This window comes from Cyprinus carpio, chromosome B11 (genome assembly GCF_018340385.1).
Source record: "Cyprinus carpio isolate SPL01 chromosome B11, ASM1834038v1, whole genome shotgun sequence".
Taxonomy (NCBI): Eukaryota; Metazoa; Chordata; class Actinopteri; order Cypriniformes; family Cyprinidae; genus Cyprinus; species Cyprinus carpio.
The window spans coordinates 1,652,013-1,679,752 of record NC_056607.1 but is presented as its reverse complement, the minus strand read 5'-3'; the positions used below and the strand labels follow the sequence as shown (position 1 = coordinate 1,679,752).

The 27,740-nt window shown below is 38.6% G+C and overlaps 1 protein-coding gene across 1 annotated transcript; it reads right to left on the bottom strand.

Moving 5' to 3' along the window:
* Nucleotides 1-114: 114 nt before the first annotated feature.
* LOC109058788 (sodium- and chloride-dependent GABA transporter 3-like) lies at nt 115-27,740 on the bottom strand. Its single transcript, XM_042733526.1, has 15 exons — nt 27,522-27,740; nt 26,610-26,845; nt 25,630-25,764; nt 25,326-25,466; nt 25,133-25,214; nt 22,679-22,811; nt 19,352-19,486; nt 8,995-9,098; nt 7,936-8,060; nt 6,295-6,407; nt 5,317-5,454; nt 4,416-4,518; nt 3,818-3,918; nt 3,558-3,728; nt 115-1,884 (listed from the first exon to the last, which is right to left on the bottom strand). The coding sequence occupies exons 2-15, from the start codon at nt 26,830-26,832 to the stop codon at nt 1,735-1,737; spliced, it is 1,854 nt and encodes a 617-aa protein (XP_042589460.1). The 5' UTR covers nt 26,833-26,845; nt 27,522-27,740; the 3' UTR covers nt 115-1,734.

The following is a 27,740-nucleotide window of genomic DNA, read 5'->3' as shown; positions in this document are numbered from 1 at the left end:
ACAAAAAAAACCCAGATCTAATACACTTTCCTTAAATCTGTACACTTACATTTCTACAGATGTCACAGTGTTTACTTTTAAAAGTAGCTAAAATGACTGACAACCAAACAGATATGTTTGTTTTTAATTTTTATTTTTAAAAATGAGTAAGCACACAATTCATATGTCCTGTGAATACCAAAATTTGTGGAAACAGCACATATAACAATTCCATGATACTGTATACCTAGAACTTGATTGTTGAATGGCATATCAAAAGTCCTCAGAGAAAGGTTTTTTTTTTCATCAAGAAATAGTACACAAAACAACTAAAGAAATTTAAAAATATACATATATCTGAAAAGTTAACAAGCTAACAAACAAGTTTACTGGCACAAACAGATGATGTCACGATGGAACAGACCAGACCAAAGATTGCATGCATGTGCACAGGGCTCACAGTGCATCCTGAGTATACTACGAACAAAAAGTGCTCTTAACTGTGAAAGAACATTACAGATGCAGCACTGTTTGATGAAAGTACTTATGGCTGTTATATTGCGAAGGTCATTAGAACACATTTGTACTGCTTCCTAATGACTTAATGGATATCAATATCTGGGCTACAATCACTTAAAATAGACATGAAAGAAGAACTACTTCTTTGTCGCTTGCACTTTCTCTTAGATAATGAGCTTGCATCTGATTAGTGGCCTTTTATATTTTGCATGGTATCAATCTTTCTACATCAGTACAACAGTTGACCAAATGTCCTCTACATTGTAGTGGTCATCACACACTAAACCCTCAGATCTAGTCTTTGTTTGTATACGTGTTAAATAACGGTGCATCAGTACATGATTAATGACTCTGACATGCCATTTTTGTAATCTGAATGTGAACGCAGACTTATCACAATTTGCTGAATCGAATTCATTTAATGGTTCTGCTATGAAAAGAATTGTTTAAAATGTGCACTTTTGTGTTCCACAGCATCGCTTTAATGTTGTCCTCACATACAAACCAAAAGCTTCATCTACATGTCTTTCACCATCAGACTGCCCTTTAACATTGTTACACAAAAATCACACTATTAAGACTTTATGAATCTTTAAGAATCTTTATGAATGTTAATGAGAGGTTCATGATAAGTGTGTTAGGATGACTCTCTGAACCACCAGCCTGAAATAATAATAAAAAAAAAAATGATAAACTGTGTTTGGTCTGTCACCTTCAATTAAACTCGGTCTAATTGGTGTGAAATGGCCAAGAATTCGAGCCACGCAAGACGCCGTGGCGAATGGGCTTGCTACGTCATGCTCGCCCCGCGAGTCAATGCTAGCTGAAGGACAGCAAATCTGACAACACTGAGCCTCATCTACAAACATGCAGCCAACGTTTGGAGTGGTCATAAACATCTTCTATCCATTAGAATAGTACTCTACAGTAATCTGCACAGAGCCAAGAGCCGATGTGTAAAAACATTTCACAGCACACTGGCTTACCTTGACTTCATTCTACAAGTACAGAAATGACTAATGTGACAAAGAGTGAGGCAATACAACAACATTTTTATCTAGATTTAGATAAACTCAGTTTTTAATCATGATATGTTAAATTGTGATGTGTTACCTGCTTGTGCAAAAAAGCAACACTACAAATGTGATAATAGAGCTCTCTTTAAAAATAATGGCAAACATATTTGTTTTATTTCACTTTTCTGTCTGTTGTGCCGGTGATGTCCGTGTCTTGGGTTTAGAAATGTGTCTCCTTCTCTGTGATGGTGGAGATCTTGCCATCCGCCCTCATTTTGGCATCAGCGTCATTGATAGCGCAGTGACCCCTGGAGCTGAGGCGTCCCCTCATTATCAGGTCAGAGCTGGGTGTGGTCAGCTTTTTGATCCTCTGCAATTACATTCGTATGATAATAAACAGTGTGAGTGCGTTTGAGGAACGTTACAAAGCACACAGACCTACAGTCCTGTTCTTACAGTACAGTAACTTACATTTGTGAGATGCTAGAAGAATAATTTACTATATAAGCAAGGGTTCAAGTTCCATATGTTCCCACTAGCCCATGATCTGATGCTTTTTTGAGAACTAGTGTATTTTTAGGTCTTTGCCATCCCAGTTTGGGAGAGTCAGTAGAGAAGGGTTTGAGAGCTTGTGCTGCCTTCTGCCATTTCATTTTGTCATACCATTTTTTTGTGCTACTCTAGGTTGAACAATCACATGACATTTATGCCTCAGGTGATGGGCTCAAGACAATCTGTGGTCCCACATGCAAATTTGCTGGACTCATGTGCCAGCTGAGCAGCCGCCATTGAAAAGAACTGCAATGCTTATCCAGGTATCAGACCAACTTGATTATTATTCTGTCCTTTTTTACACTGAAAAAAAAGAGTAGTTTCTAGAGAATACATATACAATTGTTTATTTTTTGGATGAATCACTTGTTCCTCTTTGTTTTAAGAATATGACAAACACTTTCCAATGGAGTAAGAAAAATAAACTTTTGCTCTGCAAACAAGTCTTATCTTCTAGCTTGTTTTAAAAATGTTTAGATTGTTGGTGGAAATCAATGCAAAATTAGTGATTGAGATGCAGTGTAGTACACTAACCTCATCACATGCTTTCTGAAGCAGACACAATCAATAAGACATGGCACAATGGGGTCAGGGCCACGTCACTCCCGCTGCGCCACAACAACTTTCATCTTTGCCATGTCATGGCACCTCAAGAAATATGATGTTTTTTTCTCTCAAGTACATGCTGAAAAATGTTTCACTTTTTAGCTTCTATCTTAAATCGTTGGCAGCAGCATGAGAGGTTCAGTCGGCTGAATCAAGGACAGTGATGAAGGAGGTAGGAAATGATGACTCATGCCTTCAGTGATGTTTATCTTGTACAAAGAGCAATGCAGAAATCTGAATGTATGCTAAAATACTGACAGTATAGCTTGATTGGAAGCTAATTTATATATATATATATATATATATGTGTGTGTGTGTGTGTGTGTGTGTGTGTGTGTGTATTTTTGGAGGGGGGGGGGGGATTAAAAAAAACATTATGTAAGATGAAGAAAACACACGTTTATATTCATATTGTGCTCTACTTCTAGGTGGCTAATTAAATGTAACCGTGTAATTTATCATATGATTTTTGTCCAGACAGTCAGACATTCATGTTTCTATTGAAACTCAAGATGCTCTTTAGAGCAATCACGATCATCTCACTCTAGAGTCATTAAAGCAAAAGCAAACCAAATACTGAGACATTCTCCAATTCATGTTTGTTTTTCAGTTTCACTTAAGTTGTTATGTTGATACTATAATTTGCAATGAAAAGAATAGCAAAATAAATACATGAATAATTTTCAGAAACACTTAAGATTAGGGAACACTATTCAATATTAACTCTTTAGTTAATTGTAAATATGTGCTCCCTAATCTAACGTGTTACCTACTTTACACTAGTGGTCTCAGACTTTGACTATGCTGCGCAGAATAGACAACCCATATTATATAGCACACACACAATGTCCATGCTCACAATAATAACAAAAAAAAGGTCTTTACCTCACGGAAAGTTCCTTCCGTCTTCCAGATCTGAAATAAGATTCCCAGAGGGATGCAGACCATAGAGGACATGGCCATCATCCAGCCAATTCCATAACCCCAGTCTGGATATGTGTACACATTATTATACTTCAGCGGTTTGTACTTGATCAAGAAGAACAGAAAGATGCCCTGAAAAGACAATCATACGGCCAATAATTAACATTTATCACTCACAGCCTGTAAATATCTTGACTCTCTGTACATCCAATTCAACTCACAGCACAGATGCCTGGTGTGAAGTACTTCCAGCACCATTTGATGAAGAAGATGGGCTTGTATCCAATCATGTCCTCAATGTTCGAATAAAACCTGTCGCTACCTGAGGATCAAGATTACACTTTTCACTTAAAATGTCACATTTTATGTATTTACAGTATATACTACGAAAATAACACTTGTATTTAAAGGACACTGAAATTCACTGTATCTCTGCTGCAAACATATTTCAATGATTCATTATATGCACTGTCTGGCTCTTGCCAGCAGGTGGCATTATGGTTACAGAAATGTGATGAGACTGTGAACAGCCTCACATTGATACAAATTATTCAGAGAGAAAAGCATCTACTGGCATGGCACAACAAGACCTCATTCGATAGTAATTTCACTGGCTTATTATCTCAGACTATCACTTCTTCAGGTGATTAAATATAAAGATACGCCCTCATTGTATTTAAATGTTTTTTGGCTGTTAAAGGAGGAAAAACTGCATTAGAGTGAGAGTGCTCAGCTGAGGATGTCGAGACTATAGATGCTTAGTAATAAAGAAGTTAAGTGACGAACACTGTTACACACCAAAACAAAGTGATCTCTTACCATAGATCCAGCCAATGCAGATGGACTCAAAGATGGCCACAAACAACAGACACATGCCACTGGCTGCATACGAGTCAAAGAGCTGGAACACGTACATGCCACCCTAACAGAGCAGAGTCACGCACAGTCAGAGAAATACAGGACAAACACACAAGACAACAGAGTATGTAGCCATGGCATGAGACAAACAATATGAGGATGCTCACACACGCTCAATGCATTTTATGGATGTAGGAGAGCGCTACTGGCATACAGAAAATGGCAAAGCTTTAAGAGCATCCTCATCTCCCTTTCATTCTAGTAACAGAGAATGTCTGACATTCCACACCGGAGAGGCTTCGTTCCACAGTCGGATGGCTTTATTCATGAAACGCAGAGTGAAAGTGTTCACCTGACTGCACATTACTGGCGGAGAGCTTCCTCCTGTCTCAGCCTGAATGCAGGCCTATTTTTACCCTCACTCCAGCCATAAATGCAAGACAGGAAACCACAGTAACGTGCCAGGTGCTGACAGCAATATGCCAAGACACCATCGTTACAGGGAAAAATCATGCTTTTTTACATGTCAAAAACTGTTTACCAGCATCAAGAGGCATGTGTTTCAGGTTAACAATTAACTAAATTTATCCAAGCATGTCTGTAAGGACAAACTAACTTGATCATATAAACAGCAAATATGCTTGTCCTTGATAAATAAGACACCTGGATTTTTCATTGTCATGTATTATGCTTTTTTTATGAGATTAATTATTGTGTCGACACATGCTTACAGCAGATCCACCTGGAGAAGACTGGGATGGAAAACTGTGCTGTACTAAACATAAGCACTGAGACACATAAACCAAGGGTGATATTAATGCCACTGGAAGGAACACGTTTGTACACAACAGTACGACTTTACCTCTGTCAACATTATTAGACCCACGAAGAACGAAGCCACAGACATTCCCAGGATGAGAAGCTCTCGCCGATAACCCACACGGAAGGTTTTGGGATACATGTCCACGATTGCAGTCACAAGACTCTCCACACACACAAACTACAAAAAGAGGAACGTGATACAGGGTTATTATCGTTACAAACAACTAAAACAATGAAAATTATTTGAAATGGAAAAACAAAAAAAAATGTATGCATGTACTGCATATATATCGGGGGGTGCTTTTGAGGTTGACCCAAATCCAAGGTAAGGCTATAGCCTAAGTAATGTTAACAGCGCACATCATAAACCCGTCAGTACCAGATAATGGGTCTCATGTCATGAAATTTTTTGATATGACGGAAACTGTATTTGACATGATCAAAATTCAAGAAAACATTCTAAGTCAGAACTATTAATTGTTATAATTTAATTTCCATGGTTATTCAAGCAAAGAACACCGTATCAGCCGAGCTTTTTGAAACTCTGAATTAATTAAACCAGTGCGTCACAAAATGATTCACAGTTTCGAAGCGCTCCAATCAGATCGTGTATTGCGAATCATTTGATTCAGATTAGGTCAAGTGTCTTGAGTGCCACAGAATATTTTTCTCACTTCACTTTTCATGTTTACTTATTTAAAAAAAGACTTTGATATATAATAAATTGACATTCATTAAGTGGGACAACAGTGTCCAAATTGAGGCCTCTATAAACAACCACCACAGCAGTTCTATTGCAACATTATAGAAAAACACTAATTCATGTTTGAAATAAGATATGAAATGCTGTAAATATTAAATGAAAACATAACCCCAAAATATTTTGTGTGTATGTGTTTGTATTTGACAGAAAAATTAGTGTGTATGTGTGACACAACAGGCTGAGTAGATAATGGCATATTCTTGGTTGAATTATTAATTTGAAAAAAATTGTTTACAAAATGTGTGCTTTTGTCACCTGACTGTCAAGCCCAAGGAAGATGAGCATCATGAAGAACAGACAGGCCCACAGTGGAGACCACGGCATCATGGTCACAGCTTTAGGATAAGCTATGAATGCTAGACCAGGACCTGAAATACATTTCACAATACAATAACTAACACTTTGTGCTTTAGATTTTTTTTAGAAAGACAGAAGACAGAAGTTAATCCTATCGAGCGGTAAAAACAGCATAAACTTCACGTTCTGCCAGGGCCGTAACTACCATAGTCATTGACAGGGACTAGTCCCCCCCAGTAATTAGAAATGGCCAAATTAGACCCCCCCCCCAATATTTGAAATTATTGCACTGATCTGCAACACTTCATAACGCAGTGCTCTGTTTGTTGTTATGATGGAATAAGGTTTAAAAGTGACATTTTAAGCCTGGTTTGCCTCAGGGGTCTAACAGCGCTCATCAATGTCAAAATAATGGCCAATCAAATAATAGTAGGTGGGGCTTACTGTTCACAGAAGCAGTGTGCGAATTCCAGCCCAAAGCACTGAACGAGATTGAAGTAAGACGGAACTAGTGCAACAGTTCATGCAAGACTACTGTTTTACTATAGAACGACCAACACTATCCAGCGATGCAAACTAACTGTGATTCAAAAGTGATTCAACTAACTGAATGTGACAGGACAATTTTTTTTTTATGTTTTTGACCTGGTTAAGGCATACAAATATATATTATATATGAATGCATGTATGTTTACTGGTCCCCCGCAATGGTTATGGCCTTGTGTTCTGGAGTGCGTTTCCTAAAAGCATCATTAACTAACTATGGCCGCAAGTGTCAAAGTGTCAACTCTGTTTGTAATGACAGAACATGCAACTATAGTTGCTTTTGGGAAACACACCCCTGGTTGGGTTCTGAGAGAGCATGCATTAGATTGGCAAATTCAGCAGTCTCAGTGACAGTCCTGGTGAAATTGTCTAACCACGCCATGTGGGTTGGCTCTGGTTATACTGTACAGAGACACCTGTCCAAAAGCAGCAAGCCAAGAGCAGAGATCACTCTGCCATAACACTAGAGCAATAGACTAGAATATCAGCTTAGAACTAGTGTTCATCAGATAATATTGGCTGCAGGAAAATGCCAAGAGTTGAGCTTTAGTTAAAGCTCTTTAAATAATGTTTATGGATCACTTATTGAAAGCGTAGTGACTGAACTTTTTCTTTCCTGTATTGTTTTTCTACATTGTACAGGAACAGGTTTGAGAACCAATGCTCTACGCAACTGACTTCTCAGACATCTTTATCTTAATAATAAAGTCAGATAATTTCTAGAACCCTTCAAAGTGTATTTCAGTCACTTTTACAGTCATCCTTGCTCTACTGCAGTAAATAAGTAATGATGAATTGTTGAATAAGTCATACAGTAAAAAGCTTTTCTGAGAAGTGCTTTAAATTGCATGAGTCCAAACACACCAAACTCAGACATCTCACTGTAGGCTACTGTATCTCAAATAAAAAAAAACTCTCACTCTCACACACACATTACTTTTCTATAGAAATAAGCTAAAGTAATAAAAAATTACTATATATTGACCCAATTTGCAAGTTCATAAACTGTTCCCGAAGAAAGGTTTCAACAAATATAGCAAAATTCACACTCACCTGACTCTGCCACTGCCTCTATTGGCACATTCTGTTCATATGCCATGAAGCCCAAGACAGAGAAGATGGCAAATCCTGCCACAAAACTCGTGCCACTGTTCAGGCAGCACAGCATGATGCAGTCCCTGTAAAGACAACGCACAGCACTTCACATCCACTGCACCAATACATATGTATTCACCTCTCTTTTGACTTTCAGCACTAAAACACTGTGCCATTGATTAACAGAAAAAACCTTTTTATGTCAAAGTGATCTAAAATAATAATAAAAGTAAAAGAAAAAAATCTAAATATTTTACTTCTTAAGAATTTATCCTTGTTAATAGTTTTTGTAATATACAAAAAAATAAATAAATAAATAAATAAATCTGTATATTACATTTTTTTTTTTTTTAATAATTGTTGTATAAACACATCTCTTGAAAATAGAATGTCCACCATCTGGTCTGTCACTTGCACCATGAAAAAAATAAAATACAATAAAAAATAAAAACCCCAGACCACAAAAAATGACAGTGGATGGAGACAAGAAGATTTCCAAGAAGAAGAAAAAAAAGAATCATTGAAAGACACTGGCAAAGGAAACCACCAGAAAACCAGTGAAGAAGCTGGTGGCAGAGACTGGAGAGACAGTTGCCAGTTTCATGGGAAAATGGTAAAATGAAGCCAACTTTATATCTCAGCAACAACATGCCAGAGGACATGCGGGAAGGTTTCAGTAGTCTGATGAAAGCAATATCAATGAAGTCCTGATCTCTGTCCAAATGACAAGTAAACGTTTGTCCATATGACCTGACTTGGTTTGAGCAATTTGCAGAGAGTGGAGAATCAAAGCTGAGAGATGCAAAGGTTCAAACCATGCTGCCAGTGGTGCTTCTGCTAAATACACACTTGAAAAGGAGGAATGCTTACAGTAGTAGCTGTATACATTTATTTCACTTCGACATGAAAGAACACTTTAAAATAATTATATGTTGTACAAAATAAACACAGTAAAAGTTGTAAACAAGGAGGTTGTATAGCCACTGTAAACTTGTCATCACTTGACTGGACTCTCACCTGTAGCAGTTGTTGTTGTAGCTGTTGTAGCTGCCGAGAGCCGTAAGACAGCCCAGACATATAGCATATGAGAAGAAGATCTGAGTGCCTGCATCCACCCACACCTGCAACAATCACTTATTAATAACCCAACCTTAACAGCTGTCATTCATTATACTGGTGCTGTCATGCGATTGTAAGACACATGCTCTAGTTGTCATTTATTCTGAGTGAGAAGATGGTGGTAAAATATTAATTGTCAGTTCATTAATCATCAATTCTCAGTTCTTTTTGACACTTACCACCCATAATTTTACTTTTTATATTTTTCATTTTAACCCTTTCAACTGGAAAAGACAGGTAAGTACAGTACATGTCATTCTAAAGTTCCATGATCTTCTTTCTTTATTGAAAGACAAAAGAAAAAATGACTCTTCAAAAAAAAATAATAATAATCTTACTTATATTTGTCCATATAATGGCAGTGAATCACGACAGAATCAGGAGTCATTACATTAATATCAGACGGTAGGACAATCAAGACATGTTAAAAAATGCGTGGGCTGAAATGTTGGCTATCATGAAAAGTTTCTAGATGTAAACGGTGCACAGGCCCACATAAAAGCAGGTGTGCAGCCAGTGTTTATAATAGCAAAGGCTACATATAGGAATTCCATGAGCAGTGGCCAGGAGCTTATGGAGAATAGAAGAAATCTTTCAGGATTTGCAAAATATGTCTCAGATGGCCAAAACGTTGCCTAAATTGTACATTGTGTGTATGTCTTACAGAGCATGTCATAAGGGTTTTTGAAAAATATCTCTTTTGCAGTTTATAACATAGCTATCCTTAAATAAAAACAAAATGCAAAGTTGTTAATCAAAAAAGTGCATGATAAATAAAGATACTGTCTCTCAAAAGAGAGAGTCGACTCAGAGTCGCCTTAATGAGTCGTTATATTTTCAAATCTTTTGCCTGTTACCGGTGTATAAACGTCACTGGGTACACATTTGCATAATCCCCGCCTGCCGGCGAAATATGAACAGAATCTGACCTGCCCACAAACACTTCTGATATTAGTCTGTTTACATAATGTTGCGAAGACGCTGTGTTCAAGGATACCACAGAAATACAATTCAAACCTTTTGTTGTATGCATGTCATTTTATCAAGGACTGCTTCTCTAATCTTGGCTTTTCTCTTTGTTGGCTTCTAATCTTCTTAATTTGGTTATTCTTAATTTGCACTTCTTTAAAGTGCAGCTTTAGGTTTCCAGGTAAAGCACAATATTACTGTCTTACTGAAGTAGTTCTGTTAATTCGCTGTGAACCCACTATTTCCTAAGAATGTTTTGATTATAGACTGACGTTGTTTAATTTACTTCGTTTAATAATGTAGTGTATTGTAGCACACAGACTTCATAATCATAGTGAAATTGCTGTTTATTTTGCTGCACGGCAGTTATAGGTTTAATGCGGGAGGCACGCGCGAGTGTTAGGCTGCTGCGCCTGTGATACAGCTATTCTACTTTCTGATTAAACAGAGCGTCTTTTGTCTGTCGTTCTTCAAACATTACAGTAGACATGTTTTGGTTTACAAACTGTATTGTTTCATCAGTTAGTCACGTTAGCACTTGGGTGAAGTTTCTAAGTCACAACAACTTGCTACTGGGGTTCCTCAAGGCTCAGTACTTGGACCACTTCTCTTCTCCAATTACATGACGTCATTAGGATCTGTCATTCAGAAGCATGGCTTTTCCTATCACTGCTACGCTGATGACACTCAACTCTACTTCTCATTCCAACCAGATGACCCGACGGTAGTTGCTCGCATTTCAGCCTGTCTGAGTGACATTTCTAGCTGGATGAATGACCATCACCTTCTGAGACTGAACTGCTGGTGGTTCCAGCTAACCCATCGTTTCATCACAACTTCTCTATACAGCTGGGTTCGTCAACCATTACTCCTTCCAGGACAGCCAGAAACCTAGGAGTTGTGATGGATCATCAGTTAAGCTTCACAGACCATATTGCTACAACGACCCGGTCCTGCAGATTTGCCTTATACAACATTAGGAAGATTAGACCCTACCTGTCAGAGCAAGCCACCCAACTTCTTGTCCAAGCTCTTGTTCTCTCCAGACTGGACTATTGCAATGCTCTCCTGGCGGGCCTTCCTGCATGTTCTATCAAGCCTCTACAACTGATCCAGAATGCAGCAGTGAGGGTTGTCTTCAATGAGTCAAAAACAGCTCATGTTACTCCTCTCCTCATCAGGTTACACTGGCTACCAGTAGCCGCTCGCATCAAATTCAAGGTACTGATGTTTGCCTACAAGACGACCACTGGCGCCAACATACCTAAGCTCATTAGTTCAATCTTATGCGCCCTCCAGAAGTTTGCTCTCTGCAAGTGAACGACGCCTTGTGGTGCCATCCCAAAGAGGTTCAAAATCACTCTCACTGACTTTTTCCTGGACTGCGCCCAGCTGGTGGAATGACCTCCCGATCTCAATTCGAACAGCTGAGTCTTCACTCATTTTCAAAAAAACATCTAAAGACTCATCTTTTTCGCCTGCACTTAACCAACTAATACTAGTACTTACCTTTTCTTTTTCTTGTCTATCATATTCCAAAAAAAAAAAACCTGGATACGTGTTCTGTACTAGACTAACTGAGACTTGTCATAGCACTTTTATACCGTTGTTTTTCTCTCGTTGATCTGATTGTTTCTACTGTTCTCATTTGTAAGTCGCTTTGGATAAAAGCGTCTGCTAAATGATTAAATGTAAATGTAAATGTAAATGTAATGTCCACATGAATGACCGAGCATTGCCCAGACTCCCTCCATCAGTTTGTCATCATCCTAAAAATGCATCCTGATGGACTCATCATTGGACCAGGCAGCCTTATTCTTACTGCTTTCGACAGTGGACAGAAGTCATCACAGGCACGCTGATTTGTCTGCAGCTACGCAAACCCATACGCAACAGAGTGTGATGATGCACTGTGTGTTGCGACACTTTTCTATCATGGTCAACAATAACATTTTGTATGACTTATGCCACAGAAGTGGTTTTGTCCGTCCTCGGACCACTGGTGGTCAATTTGCAACACTGATGATACAAGTGACATAATTTGGCCCTTTTTAAAATCACTCAGAACTTTATTCCTGCCTATTTTCTCCTGCATCCAGCACATTGACTACAAGAACTGAGAACCATCTTATCTATCCAGATCTTAATATGTGACCTTATTAAGAGATGATTAACGATAGTCGCTCCATATGTGACTGGTCTCTGTGTTTCAGCTCATCAGTGTATACAGGTGTAAACAAAATGTTATATACACTGAACAAAATTATAAACGCAACACTTTTGTTTTTGCCCCCATTTTTCATGAGTTGAACTATGTACACAAAAGGCATATTTCTCTCAAATATTGTTCAAAAATCTGTCTAAATCTGTGTTAGTGAGCACTTCTCCTTTGCCGAGATAATCCGCATCCACCTCACGGGTGTGGCATATCAAGATGCTGATTAGACAGCACGATTATTGCACAGGTGTGCCTTAGGCTGGCCACAATAAAAGGCCACTCTAAAATATGCAGTTTTATCACACAGCACAATGCCACAGATGTCGCAAAATTTTGTGGGAGCATCAAGTTGGCATGCTGACTGCAAGAATGTCCACCAGAGCTTTTGCCCGTGAATTGAATGTTCATTTCTCTACCATAAGCCATCTCCAAAGGCGTTTCAGAGAATTTGGCAGTACATCCAACTGGCCTCACAACCGCAGACCCCGTGTAACCACACCAGCCCAGGACCTCCACATCCAGCATCTTCACCTCCAAGATTGTCTGAGACCAGCCACCAGGACAGCCAATCGGTTTGCATTACCAAAGAATTTCTGCACAAACTGTCAGAAACCGTCTCAGGAAAGCTCATCTGCATGCTCGTCATCCTTATTGGGGTCTCGACCTGACTGCAGTTTGTCGGTGTAACTGACTTGAGTGGGCAAATGCTCACAGTCGATGGCATCTGGCACTTTGGAGAGGTGTTCTTTTCACTGCATAGGGCAGATGGCAGACAGTGTGTATAGTGTCATGTGGGTGAGCGGTTTGCTGATGTCAAAGTTGTGGATCGAGTGGCCCATGGTGGCGGTGGGGTTATGGTAGGGGCAGGCGTATGTTATGGACAACGAACACAGGTGCATTTTATTGATGGCATTTTGAATGCACAGAGATACCGTGATGAGATCCTGAGGTCCATTGTTGTACCATTCATCCACGACCACCACCTCATGTTGCAGCATGATAATGCACGGCCTCATGTTGCAAGGATCTGTACATAATTCCTGGAAGCTGAAAACATCCCAGTTCTTGCATGGCCAGCATATTTACCGGACATGTCACCCATTGAGCATGTTTGGGATGCTCTGGATCGGTGTATACGACAGCATGTTCCAGTTCCTGCCAATATCCAGCAACTTCATACAGCCATTGAAGAGGAGTGGATCAACACTCCACAGGCCACAATCAATAACCTGATTAACTCTATGTGAAGGAGATGTGTTGCACTGTGTGAGGCAAATCACAGCAGATACTGACTGGATTTCGGACACCCCCAGACCCCCCAATACAGTAAAACAGCACATTTAAGAGTGGCCTTTTATTGTGGCCAGCCTAAGGCACACCTGTGCAATAATCATGCTGTCTAATCAGCATCTTGATATGCCACACCTGTGAGGTGGAAGGATTATCTCGGCAAAGGAGAAGTGCTCACTAACACAGATTTAGACAGATTTGTGAATAATATTTGAGAGAAATAGGCCTTTTGTGTACATAGAAAAAGTCTTAGATCTTTGAGTTCAGCTCTGTTGTAATGCACATTTTGAAGTATTGCATCAGAAATGAGTGATGGAAATGCAGAAAAAAAAAATCCATTAATTCGCAAAATAATTTTGTCTTGCACATAAAAAGGGTTCATGCAAATAATAGGAGATGAAAATGCATTTGCCGAATAAATTCCTCCATATCCATCATAAAAGTCATGTGACTTTGCGCAAGGGGATCGCATAACCAGTAGGGCTGCATGATATATCGAAATTATCGAAATATCGCAAACGTTGGAAAAGGTCAAAGTTTTAGTTTGACGCATATATCAGAGAATTGCTTGACATTAAAAAGAGTTATTAAGTGCAATAAGTTGCAGAAAACAACTCTTTGCCATCTCGTCTTGCTGTCTGAGTCACACCTAAAGCGCGCACACAAGCCTCATCTCACACAGCGTATCTTCAGTTCTGCCGCACACGTGCAAAGCGCGCACGCACACACACACACACACACACACACACACACACACACACACACACACACACACACACACACACACACAGAGACGCATTTCAGATGGCCCTCAAATGTCTTTCGCATCTACTCCTTATGTTTGAACAGACACATACATACAGAATTATGTCAGTAGTACCCATCTCGACGATCATTCTCATAAAACACAGTCATTTATGTTTTAAATGAATGTAAACAGCTGAGAAAGAAATCGGATGTGTATCATTATACTGGATCCGTGCGGTCGGATTTAAAGGGACAACAGCCTATAAATACGTGCTGCTGAATATGTCACTAATGTTAATCAAACAACAAAACAGCTATAACAAAGATTAATCTAAATTTAATTAATAAAGTGAACATAATGCAGTGTTATTTTACACTTAATTATTAAATTTCTGTACTTGAAATTTTTCTTTATTTTTTTACTGACTGTTCACTTGCCTTTAATCATGTTTGAACTTTCTCAGACTATAGTTTTTGATGTGGTATATGAAGAAGTACTTAAAGTGTATGGAAAGCAAAGTCACAATTATATAAAATTAGTGTCATTCATTTGTTTGTATTTTAACATTTACACATTACATTTCTTTTTATGTACTGCTAATACACTGCTGGCCACTTTCAGAAGTTGTAGTGATTCTTTCTTTTCCAAGAAAGAATGTGAAACAAACTGGTTATACAATTTTCATTTTTAAATACTTGAAAATATAATTTAAATAGATTTTTCACACTTCAAGCAATATTGTATCGCATATCGAATATCGCATTTTTTTAACAAGGTATTGTGTATTGCTTTTTTTTTTTTCAAAATCGCACAGCCCTACTAACCAGTGAACCAATCTTGTTGCACAGCATCTGAAATGTGATTATGGTCATTCTGAAATGCCAGAGCAAAATCTGTTGTCAAATTATTTCTGTATAACTGCCATCCGTAACTGTTACACAACTCATCAAGAAGTTCATCAGGAAGTGATGATATTGTTCTCGTTCATCGAATGGAAATGGTGCTTATTCGCAAATGTGTTATGCGACATTCTAATTTTGCGCACAAGTTAAATTCACTTTTGATGGAAACCCAGCTATTAACTTTTAAGAACAACCACTTTCTTGGAAAACTGATTCTGATGAAAGATTCTCTCACCTGCAACTGGCTAAACTGATCTCAAGGAGTTTGAACGCTCTGAATAGAGTCATTCTGCTCCATAGAGGCTATGTGTAAAAATGTGGCCATAGGGGATCCATGTGAGTCGGTGGAAAAGAAGCCAGCACCTCTTTAAAATGCTCTCACATAACCATTGAGCTACTAATCTCCTTTACTGGGAAAACAATTGACAACTCGCAGTATTTGCTTCCTCCAGCGGGTAACCAGGGTAACCCCTCTGACCTCACAAACACAGAGCAACTTCCCTCCAAGAACATCCATTCTATGGGGACGGTCATTTATGTTTCAATCTGTTTAACATTCGGCCGGTGCAAATGCTCTGGTTTGGCTTTACTCGGACATGGCGTTACATTCTTTAAAAGCTGCTTATTGATGTTGTGGCTAATTTGGATGTTTGTTTTGTCTTGTTTTAGCCAGGAAGTGCATTCTAAAGAAACATTTTGACTACAAACTCGTCTCTGGTCGTCAGTTAAAATGTGTGTTTATGATTTCAAAATCATCCAAAAAACATGTTGTTCAATGCAATTCTAACACTACACTGTTGTCAGTGAGGGGAAATTCAATGCAAAATGCAATGCATAGAATGCATCTAACCACTTAATCATAGTTTTTAGTTAATGACTATAAAAAAAGGAGAAAAAATTGTTTTTTTTTTTTTTTTTTTTTTTTGATGTCAAAGGCTGTGCGTCCAACACTATGGCATTTTGGAGCAAATTCATCTCTCACTTAGAATCAAGCCAAATCGCTCAAATGCCAAAATGTACATGCTGAGTGCAATCTTACATATTGTTGGGTCTAGGAAGTTCATGGCAATATTAGTAAACTTCAGTGTTTGACTTTTTGAAGTTTCAGTGGTTGTTTCAAACACTTTTGATACAGTGCTCAATTGTAACTTCATGTCAAACATAAAACATAAGATTTGAAACTTTATTACATAATACATAATTGTAATTGTTGAATGTTAGAAAACAATCATTTAATATAGCTAACAGCAAAAAAAAAAAATAAAAAAAAATAATGCTATATGTTTCTGACAACTACATTTCATGAAGTCCTCTACATTACCACAGAAAACACCAAACACTAAAAGTTGATTTTGTCCAAATCGGACATACTTTTATAGTTTTCCGTTCTACAAATATGCAGTTTTAAGGAGCAATGGAAACTCTCTGGCACAGAAAACTGAATTGCGTGGTGAGATTTTAAAGGAAGACGGTGAAGAAAACAGCGGAGCATAGAGAAAGTGAACAGACCTCTTATTGTGTGGCATGAAAGCTAATTAAACACTGGTGTCGGAGGCGCCATCATCGCCAAACAGCACCCTTTATCACCCTTTCTCGCGTTTCCTTTATGTCGCTCACTCTCACAGGCTATCGATGCTACTTCACATACATTCCTTCAGTTCTGCTTTCTGTTCACTGGGATGATGGAACTGTGGAGCATGACACACTGATCTCCACGTCTGAGGTTTAGCCATGTGTGGACATCCTGTAATCCCTGCTCCCTGCTTCCTGGACGACTTGGCACTGCTTCCTTGTAGCTAGCATCAATTCATTTAGATTTGGAAAACAAACTTTTTTTATGTCATTCTAAATCCCTTTTAGATGGACAACACTTGTTTAGTTCTGAGTAATTATTTATTTTTACATTTTCCATGATAAAAATTTGTGGCCTTAATAAGGTTTAAGTTGCAGATGTTGTGGTTATCTTTGATTTATTTCTTTTGATTTGCAAACAAAATGCAGCAAAATGCAAAGCAGTTTGAGAAATGAAGTTTGGTTACACACGCCTGTCACCTTATAAACCATGATAAATGATCAGGGACAATGATTAATGTTTTTGATTAATTTGCTCTGAAAGTCAGGGCTTAAAGAAAATCCAGAGTTTATGAAATTGTTCACGTGTTCATTGCATAATAAGAATCACAAGAATCTTTCTTGTCATTCTTAATGATTCTTCTGTGTGAATGTCCTAGTTATGTTTGGTTAATATAATCACAGTGCAGGGTTCACACTTTTAAATAGGAATGATTTTTGTTGGCTGTCAATGTTTTTAAAGTTTATCAGTTGTAGGGTGGCCAAATGCACCGTTCATACAGGACATGTCCTGGCCAGGATTTTAATATAAAACATCCAAAGCAGTTTGACCAATAACATGGAGGTATTGTACATAATCACCCAATCGTGGAGCTGCGAGTGAGAAGGTGAGATCTACAGGAAACGATCAAAGCTAGGGATGTTTGTTTGTTCGTTCGACTTGAAGCATCGCTGCGCACCGATCAAAAAAGACACCAAAGTAGGTACGAGAGTGATTTGAAAGCATAAGGATCCATCTGCTCTGCTCTCTATATTTCTCATGAATGTCACACAACGATCAACCTGCACAGTGCAAACAACCAAAACCTGGATATTTTGGGCAATATTAAAATCCTAGCCGGGATGTGTCTAAAACCTGCTAAAAACATCTGTTTTGGTTCTGATTATCACGTTTATCGCGCTGGAATCATGCATTTTAAACCATATTAGCTTAAGCTTCTGATATAGGGTTTTCTGAGTGCACACATACAGAAAGCAGCTGCCACAGCATGTGAGTACTAAACTAAGTTCTTATTCACACACAAGTTTACGTTAAAAACACACATCAGTTAAAAAAAACCAGTTGGTTATGTCTGTGAAGAAACAAAATTTTCAGTTATTTGATTTAAAAACTGGTGGCTTAGGCATTCACTTAAGTTTAGTTTCTGGTTCTAGTTGTGCATGCCTTGTCGAAATGTCGAAAATGCCTTAAAAATGTTATTTAAAGCAACTGTACACAGACTTCTAATCAGATGAATGACTTTTATTTTTTTCACAGACGTCTGTTCTGTATGATGGCGTATTAGTGCAACGTTAAAAAACTAATCTAAAATTATGAGATTAAAGTTGTAACATTTCAAGAATAAAGTCAAAATTCCAAGAATAAAGTCAAAATACTATGAGAATAAAGGCGAAATATTTCAAGAATAAAGGCGAAATATTTCGAGAATAAAGACGAAATTACGAGAATAAAGTCAAAATATTACGAGAAATATTATTGCATGCGCAATATAGGCTATACTCTCAAAATATTATAACTTTAATTTCTACGATTTAAATTCGACTTTATTCTTGAAACATTTCGATTTTATTCTTGAAACATTTCGATTTTATTCTCGAAACATTTTGACATTATTCTCGTAATATTTCGACTTTATACTCGTAATATTTTGGACAAAAGTTAATTGGCCATAGTGAGTGAGTGTGTGTATGAATGAGTGAGTTAGTGTTTCCCAGCACTGGGGTTGCATGAGGTAGTGCACTCTCAGGGCTGGGTTGTGGCAGGATGGGCATCTGGTGTAAAACATGTGCCAAATCGGTTGTGCGGATCACTACACTGTGGCGACCCCTAATAAAAAAGGGGGTAAGCCAAAGGAAGAGAGAGAGAGATTCTGGTAATATTTCGACTTTATTCTCATAGTATTCCGACTTTATTCTTGTAATATTTTGACTTTATTCTTAAAATATTATGACTTTAATCTTGTAAGTTTAGATTTTTTTTTTTTTTAACATGGCACTAAAATGCCGTCGTAGTTCTGGGAGTGTGTAAGTTTAATGAGCGAGTACAAAATTCTGTGAAAAGTGTATATTACTTTATGTCAGAAACAAATGCATGTGTACAGCTACTTTAATACAACAGTAGTATATTTACGACAGCAAATTCCACTCACTTAACTGTAGGGGGCTCCAAAGTCACAAAAAATACTGTACATACAGTTGATTTACTGTAGATATAATAGAACAGCTGGGTGTTAAATCCTTAAGAAGTACAGTGACACTGGATAAAATTGTTCATACCTGAGGGTCTGACAGACGAGAGATGTCGGGATACAGGTAGAACTTAATTCCATTAGCAGCTCCTGGCAGTGTGATTCCTCGAAGAAGAAGGATCAACAGCATGAAATAAGGAAAGGTTGCAGTGACATACACCACCTGCAGTGGGAAAAACAAGGCTTAGTTTCCATGGGCATGAATAAAGGTTAAAGTAGTTGCAGCGACATGTTCACATTCTACTGCATATACTGTAAAGATTTCGATCAAATCTGGATCTATCCAAACCAATTGGTGCAAGAAATCGCTGTACATTTACACCAAGAAAAATGAAAGTAAAAGGAACGGTTAAACTAAAAATCTTATATGAATGCATCTATCTTATATGAATGCATCTGTCAAGAAAAAAAAAAGACAAAGACATTATTAGGAATGGTTATAGTAGTCTTTATGACTCATTTGCTTTTTTCCCTGAGTATGGTAGCTTACTGTATGTGGTACAAATTAGCAAATTAGATACAAATACAGAGGACCTCGTAATGTTTAATCAAGATCTGGTTAAAGCAACAGAAACTACTTCCATGTCATCACAACTTTATATTAATATTACATTCAAATGCTCACAATGTGGCATGCAATTGCTACACAAAATAAAAACAATATAGCTAGACCTAAATTTGGAGGATAATTTGTATCATTGTTATATATCACCACCTCTAAAACTTTCTCTGTGGTAAAGCACTAAGGCACTACGGACATAAGAGTAACAGTATGACTTTCTGTAAAGCTGCTTTGAAACTATGTGGATTGTGCATCCCCTGAATCTTAAGTTTTGAACTATTGCTTTAAAATGAAGACTTTGAAAATGAAGAAAATTATTTTTTTACCCTCCATTGTGATGGGCTGTGATGTGCAAATCAGCTGTCTAGCTGTGCAACTAGTATACCTTTCAGAGAAAGGGCTGGAGCAAATGAATGAGTGAGCGAATGAAGCAGGGCACTTAACGTGAAGGGGTTACGGAGTGCTCTGAGGGTCTGCCAGAGGGGGCAGGTACTCTCCCAAAGCATTAATTGGGGGGCCAACTGAAAGAGTTACTCTCAAGGGGAGGAAGGGATGCAGGTCCGAGCCAGAGTTTTTGATGGAGAAAACACTCAAGCGTGCAAGCACATCAAAAAGACAAAAATAGAATAGCCAGGCTACCATCATGTTGTGAATTGTCAACATGATGTTTACAGTCTTGAATTATTACCAATTCTCAACCAAACCAGTGTAAGAGTTTTGTCTCCCAAGACACATAGAGGCTTGAATCCTCAGCGCAATCACGCCGACAGCGTTAAAACATCACGGCATGATTCTTCTCCACTATACATTCAAGTTCCAGGTCCTAAGATGCTTTTGCAAAAGCCATTCATGGTCCACAGAAATGAGTTCAACATTTTGAAGCTCTTTCAGTCCCGTGAACAAAACCACCCTTGGGGGCAGCACTAGGTTCTTGTTCCTCTGGCACCTAGTCAAGTCCATGCGAGGACAAGATAGGGTTCGGACACAAAAGCTTCTATCCTGTTTCCCTCTAGAAGGAGCCCATCTGGGTTGTGTTGGCAGTGTGGGAAAATGTGTGGCACAGAAACGTACAATTGCCGACGGTTTCAACCTGACCTGGGTAATTTACTGTACTAAATGACAACAAACACTTCTTCGTGTAGGTTAATATATGCATCACCACTTGAGAGTGATGGGAAGTTTTCTTCTTTTAAAAATGCTTCCTTAGCAAATCAATCATTCTTTCTCTCGTTTGTGCCTGAACTGCGATGCAAGATCACTGCACATCTTTGTTAATGTTGCTTAACCACGTAATCCAGTGGAGTGAAACAAACCAACCATGTTAAGTGGAGATCTGAAAGAGTGAGTGCTTTGACAAAGAAGATCCTTTAATCCAAACGCACCTCGCAGTATGAGCAAGGCAAAGCTCGTCCAGCTCGCTAATTCACAGCCTTTTCAATTTGTCTCATAAAATGATTACATATCCATATCCAAAAAACCATGGCCACTGCAATAAGCGAATCCCCCGCTAGGCTTTCAAAGGCATGCGTGTGGTTTTTCTCAATGAAAGGGGCAATGTTTAAACTCGCCGTGAGACTTTGACACATGCTGACTTTCTCCCAACTCTCCCTGGTCAAACATTTAAGCTCCACATTCACAGGTCAACCCCATGCCATAAATCTACCGCTGGCTTATGGGAGAATCGAAAACAGCCCCAAAAGACCTGTGGTGAACAGCTTAGCAAATGTCTGAATGCTGCAATCTGTATAGCGGTCAAAGGAAAGGAAGAAAGCAGTTTGCTATCCGCCAGACATAATTCCTCACAGAAGGGAAGAGGCGAGAGGAGGAACTCTGCATGCTCCTCATGAACGCTCCACTTTCCCCTTGTGAATACAGAAATCAATCTTGGACAGGCTGCTAAAGCCTCGCCATGAAGGAGCATTCTTTCCCCTTGCTTTACGGCCAAACAAAAGACACTTCAGGAGATATAGGCATTGCTGCCGAGCTTTTCTCCTGGACCTGTACAATGTGAACCCATTTATTTTTCCCCACACATCCCTCTTCCTTTCTTTGCACTTTCTTTCTGGCTCATTGAGTCCGTTAGACTTTCTTAAAGGCTGCTGGAAGAATAGAATCCAGAGGAAGGCTAGTGACTGAGCTGCAGAGATTGGCAGAGGGACACAGGCCCTCATAATGCAATGGATTGTGGGTACTAGGCAAAGGTAGAGGAAGGCCAGAGCTACATTTTACACTCCAGACACAGGAATAATGCAAACTGTTTGTTTTCCAAAGGCACTTTGTCACAGTAGGTTGGTTTGAGTTTACCAATAAACCATTTGGTTATTGTACGGATGCACCTACGTTGCCGTTCGCTTTCTGGAAAGCTGCCAAATTCTGTTTAATGGACTTTCTGATCTGTCTGTCTGATATGCGAGTCGATAGCTTTGACAGCTGACATTCACTCAACTTATGTCTAAAGTCTCAAAGTGCCATTGTCCCCTCAAAGACTCAAAAGTTTATGCAGACAGTGTTTGCATTTGAGCCCATTCAAATCGTTGGATCCACATTGTAACTGCACAATGCAACATACTGTATGAGCGCTCCACATGTCGTGAATGCGCTGATGACATCATTTGCAAAGATGGAATGCACGTCTCACTCACTCAATTGATTTCGTGCTGAACATTAGGGCACTAAGTTCCCCCATTCATGCAAGTCTCTCATTGAGACATCTCCAACTCGGCTTCTCACTCTTTGGTTAACATATACACACATTCACCACCATTTCTGGTCACTGGACCTTTTGTTTTTTACCTTTCCAGTTGATTTGGGACCTTTCCAAATGCAGAAATAACATATGACCCAGGCTATAGCAAGACAGAGAGCAAGTTCCCAGCGAAGGCTGCCAACTTCTTCAATTCCAGAGGATATCTTGAGAACACGGCGTCTAGAAGGGAACACAGTCTGAAATGAATAACCTTCCCAGCAGTCGTGTACCACATGAACACAAGTCAAGTGAGCAGTTACATTCTGCAAGTTAACTCTAAATTTGAGTATATTATGTGAACCCCATGACACTTTCTGATGCACACAGTGTACAATGGCTGTGAAACAATGATACGGTTACATTGATTTCCATCAAAATTCCAAGCGCTTCTGACTACCAGGAGAGTCAGCTCCACATGGCCAACTATTCATCCTAACTTTAAGGTGGTCTTAAGTTTTGTTTTACATTGTTTGTGATGCAATAAATTGTGAGATTGTAAGGGAAAGCCACAATTCTCTTTCTCGCAATGCCATTTATCATCTTTGACATGTTCTTGGGTGACTTCCACTGCCTAAGCCATTCCCCCTTTGAACAAACCTTCACCATTCAACCTAAGAACTGCCAACTTCTGTTCCTCTCAGTACTAGAGGCCTGCATGCTCAGGCTGAGGCCAGCAACATGCGAGAACTCTCTGACTGCTAGGACTTGACTTGCTTCCTCTGTATTTTACGGAAGTTCTAAGCGGCCATCCATTATAATTTTTTTCCTTTTTGTTTTCTCGTTATAACGACTTAATTTTCTCGTTATCTCGACATAACGAAGTTCGTTTTCCCCTCGTTATAACGACTTAATTTTTCTCGTTATCTCGACATAACGAAAGTTTGTTTTCTCGTTATAACGACATGAAAGTTTTACTGTTGCTATAGTAACGAACTCTACTTTGACAGGCATCTGATGGACAGCCATGCAGGCGCTCTTACTGTAGCCTATATTTCAGCAAATTTTGCTTCGCCTAGGTAATAATAACGTCTACAATACTGTATAAATAAAGGCTGATCAATCACTGTTGATTTTTTTCCAGAGACAGTACAACGAACGTTTTGTTTTTGTAATTAACATGTTTAAAATGGCAACACCGCGCCATTAGAGCTGCTTGGATTAAACTCACTTTTAATTTTCCCTTTATATGAAATAAAATTATATATAATTTGTAATTTGTAGTAGTCATTATGTGGCAGATATCATGTGTGTTACAAGCTTCTGTTTGAAAAGAGCGTTCATGTGTACGTGCAGTGTGTGTGTGTGTAGAAAAAAACCATTACAACATTACAGAACAAAACTGAATCAAATTAGCCTATGGATTTTACATATACATCACATTTCTCATCAATATGGTTTAACAATAAAGATTAGTAATAAGGAAAAGAAGCACATCAGCCTACATCGTTAAATCCCGTCCTACTGTAGATAAACAGAGCATCTCCGCTTATTAACTACCTAATCATTAAATTAAAATTAAATTTAAATGAATCATGAGCCTAAAAGAAGCACAAATATAATATATATTGGTGCAAACAGAATACAGTGATGTCCTTGGTTTTGATAAGCAGTTATTGATGAAACAGAATGCGTTGGTGAAACTCATGCATCTAGCAGGAACTTAATACACAAAATATTCATATTGATTCAAGCATTTAACATTTATGAATTAATTAAATGTCAGTAATAAACAAGACTGCACAAATTATAGCGATCACGAGGAAGGTCCGCGTACAGTAAAGTGGATAGTATACAACACCCCATCAGTTATATTCAGGTCTATAGTGCCACCTGCTGGCGCAGTTTTGTAAATTCTTAGAGAAAATTAAGTCGTTATAACGAGGGGGGAAAACGAACTTCGTTATGTCGAGATAACGAGAAAATTAAGTCGTTATAACGAGAAAACGAACTTCGTTATGTCGAGAGGATAACGAGAAAATTAAGTCGTTATAACGAGAAAACGACCTTTGTTATGTCGAGATAACGAGAAAATTAAGTCGTTATAACGAGAAAACAAAAAGAAAAAAAATTATAATGCATGGCCGCTTAGAACTTCCGTAGTATTTGGCCTTGAATATGAAACTGTGTGGAAAAACAAGCCAACTGTGGCCAAATTTGTGTCCATACCATTCCTAGCTGTGCAAGTGCCCTTTTGATGCTTGTTGACAACAGCAATGCAAAAAGAATGACAAATTATCGATGAAAAAGGTTATGGATTTCCATGGATAATAAACAGTGGTCAATTGCTCTGCACATGAACTGTGCCAAAAGTTGCCTGGAAAGCTAGTGTGTTACTGTGCATATAAATTTTTGTTGTGTTGAATTGCTGGTGATCCCAGAGTTTCTGGGTGAATTCATAGACTGATCTCTTTAGGACTTTGCCCTAAACAGCTGCCAAATACTGATGTTCCTAGGAATATGTGCAATATGTAATGCTAATAAACAGTCAGTATCACACTCACTCCCAAAACTCCATGACTGGTGATGTGGCATATGGGTTGGTGAAGTTGGCAATGCTTTCATTGTTAAAATCCACACAGTTCTCTGGAAAGTTAAAACAGTTCAGTTAAACCAATTTTGTCCGTTTTTCATGCATGCATTAACTGTTTCACTTAGTTCTAGGTAATGTTTTCTTTAATCCTCAAATAAACCAACCCGTGTTCCAGTAGTGACCACACGATGCCCAGGGCAGCTCTGTTGTAAAGCAGTTGAACAAGTAGAAAATGGCCCAAGCTAATATAACCACATAATAAACATTCAGGTGGGCTTCGATGACTTGGGTCGCATAGCCGATGCCTATAAGAGAACACATAACCAGTACTTAAAGACATGAAACCATGCAGTTTTGCATCCCTTTTATTCTCATTCACTGCTGATGTATGTTCTGTTCAACAAGCAGGAATTTAATCATGAGAAAAAAAAAAGGTTTTAAAATGAACCAGAGTGACCTAATCCTTACCTTCAAAGAGCGGGCAGACTTTTCGCCAACATGTGATGCCTCCTTCACTAGTGAACTGACCTAGCGCTGTTTCCAGGAAGAAGACTGGGATTCCACAGCAGATGAAGAAGATGACATAAGGCACAAAGAAAGCACCTACAAGACATATATTAAAGTTATACCTCTCAAGCAAGTTTACTGAATTCATGCATAGCTGATTAACAGCCAACTAGCCTAACCCAGTTAACCAAAAGAAATAAGTAGATGTGTGACCAGTACTCATAAAAGTTTTTTTTTTTTTTTAATTTTTTTTTTTTTATTTATTTTTTTGTCAAAAGTGTCAAATAAAAATATGACAATAAATATTTGAGAAGTTCCATCAGTTGGATGTTTCCCAGATAGTGTGGTTTTATTAGTGCTAATGTCTCTCTACAAATTATCTTGTACTGCTCTTGCACTGTTGGAAGTTGCCTTTTCTGACTTTAATAATATATCTCAAGGCCACAAGTAAAATTCATGTGACCCAGGATATATATATATATATATATATATATATATATATATATATATATATATATATATAATATAAATATATATCATATATATATATTCTATATAATTATTATTATTATTAATTATATATAATTATTATTATTATTATTATTTATTTTAATTTTTTTATGGGTGTGCTCCCTCTGTATGTTTTTGTAATCATAGCTGCCCATTCAAAAAAACAATTCCTTCAACAACCAAAAAGTACCATACTATCACCATATTTTTGTCACGTGTACTTATAGTTCATTTAACACCACAGAAGTTGACCCAAAGTGTTGTCTAGCAAAACCTAGAAGCAAATCTGATGGGTGGAAAAACAAAATATCTGGGGCATAAATAGGATGCCTGTTCACATCTGTCAGGAAGGGGGGAAAACAACTCCATGGGCCTTTGACAGGAGAAGGTGAAGTGTGTCAGGGAATGAGAATGAATGAATAATCTCTCACCTCCGCCGTTCTTGTAACACAGATATGGGAACCTCCAAACGTTGCCAAGGCCGATAATCTCTCCAGCCACTGACAGCACAAACTCAATCTTATTATTCCACTGTCCTCTCTCGTTCACCACCTTCTTATCATTGCTGCGCACTGCGCTCGGGCTCGCCGCCTCGGGGTCCATCGAATCGTCCGCTTTTCCATTTATTATGGGAATCGTCTTTTCGGCTGTCATGACGTCCTACAGCCTGAAACATACGGATAACACCTTTAGCTGAAGCACGTGTCAGCACTGGAAGTGGAGCTATTTTATTGCAAATATCGGGCATACGTAGATGCGTTAGGGCCCGTTCGCACGTTCTTGATTTGGAATACGACTAGATGGAGCGCCATATGGAACAGAACACAGGCACAAAACGCGATGCCACGCATGTCGTATCATCGTTAAAGGCAGTGTTCTCGTCTGTCATCGCGACGGATTTACTCGGTTCAAGACGCCGTGTCAAATTAAAATAAGTTAAAGTTTGAAAGCTCGTCTGGAGACCCACGCGTCCTGATCCATTCTGCTGCGCTACATCTCTTTATGGGTGCAACATCGCGTTCTGTGTCAACAGCTCTTTAACTTATTCTAAATGACTCGTTAAATGTATTCTAATTTAAATGCAATTGTAATTAAAGCGTTCCGGTTTGTCGCGTCACGTCTCGATTAGCGTTTCAGTGTCTTGCGTCACGTTCTGTGTGTTTTGGCTATTGAACGCGGAGCGTAACTGGTTTGAATAAGAACAGAGCTATTCAGCAGCAGAACAGTATCAACAAAAGTAATTGTGCCAATTCAGGTAAACAAAGTGTGTCGACTTGCATCGTTTCATCCCTCACTCATGAGCACCCACCCCGCTCTTAGTGACTGAGCCGACCCTCACTTACCGGTATAGGGGTGCAGTGAACCTCCTCAGATCACCCAGTAACTACCTGCTTTAGGGGATGCTTCAGACTGAACCCGTTTGATAGAAAAAAGGACAAAAAGAAGAAAGGTGCAAATCCCTGATGGATGTCACAGTGTTGTGACTGTGGCAGTGAGCAGCTCACTACTGCTGTGATCAGAGCTCAGATCTGATCTCCACCGCCTCTCACTGGACAAGAGCC

What these genes read in the sequence shown, in the direction of transcription:
- LOC109058788 (XM_042733526.1), bottom strand. Translation starts at nt 26,832, where the DNA reads ATGACAGCCGAAAAGACGATTCCCATAATAAATGGAAAAGCGGACGAT. An exon ending in GTGTTACAAGAACGGCGGAG is followed by an intron (nt 25,765 to 26,609) that starts GTGAGAGATTAT and finishes TATGTCTTGTAG; the next exon opens with GTGCTTTCTTTGTGCCTTAT. An exon ending in TGGTCACTACTGGAACACGG is followed by an intron (nt 25,215 to 25,325) that starts GTTGGTTTATTT and finishes TTAACTTTCCAG; the next exon opens with AGAACTGTGTGGATTTTAAC.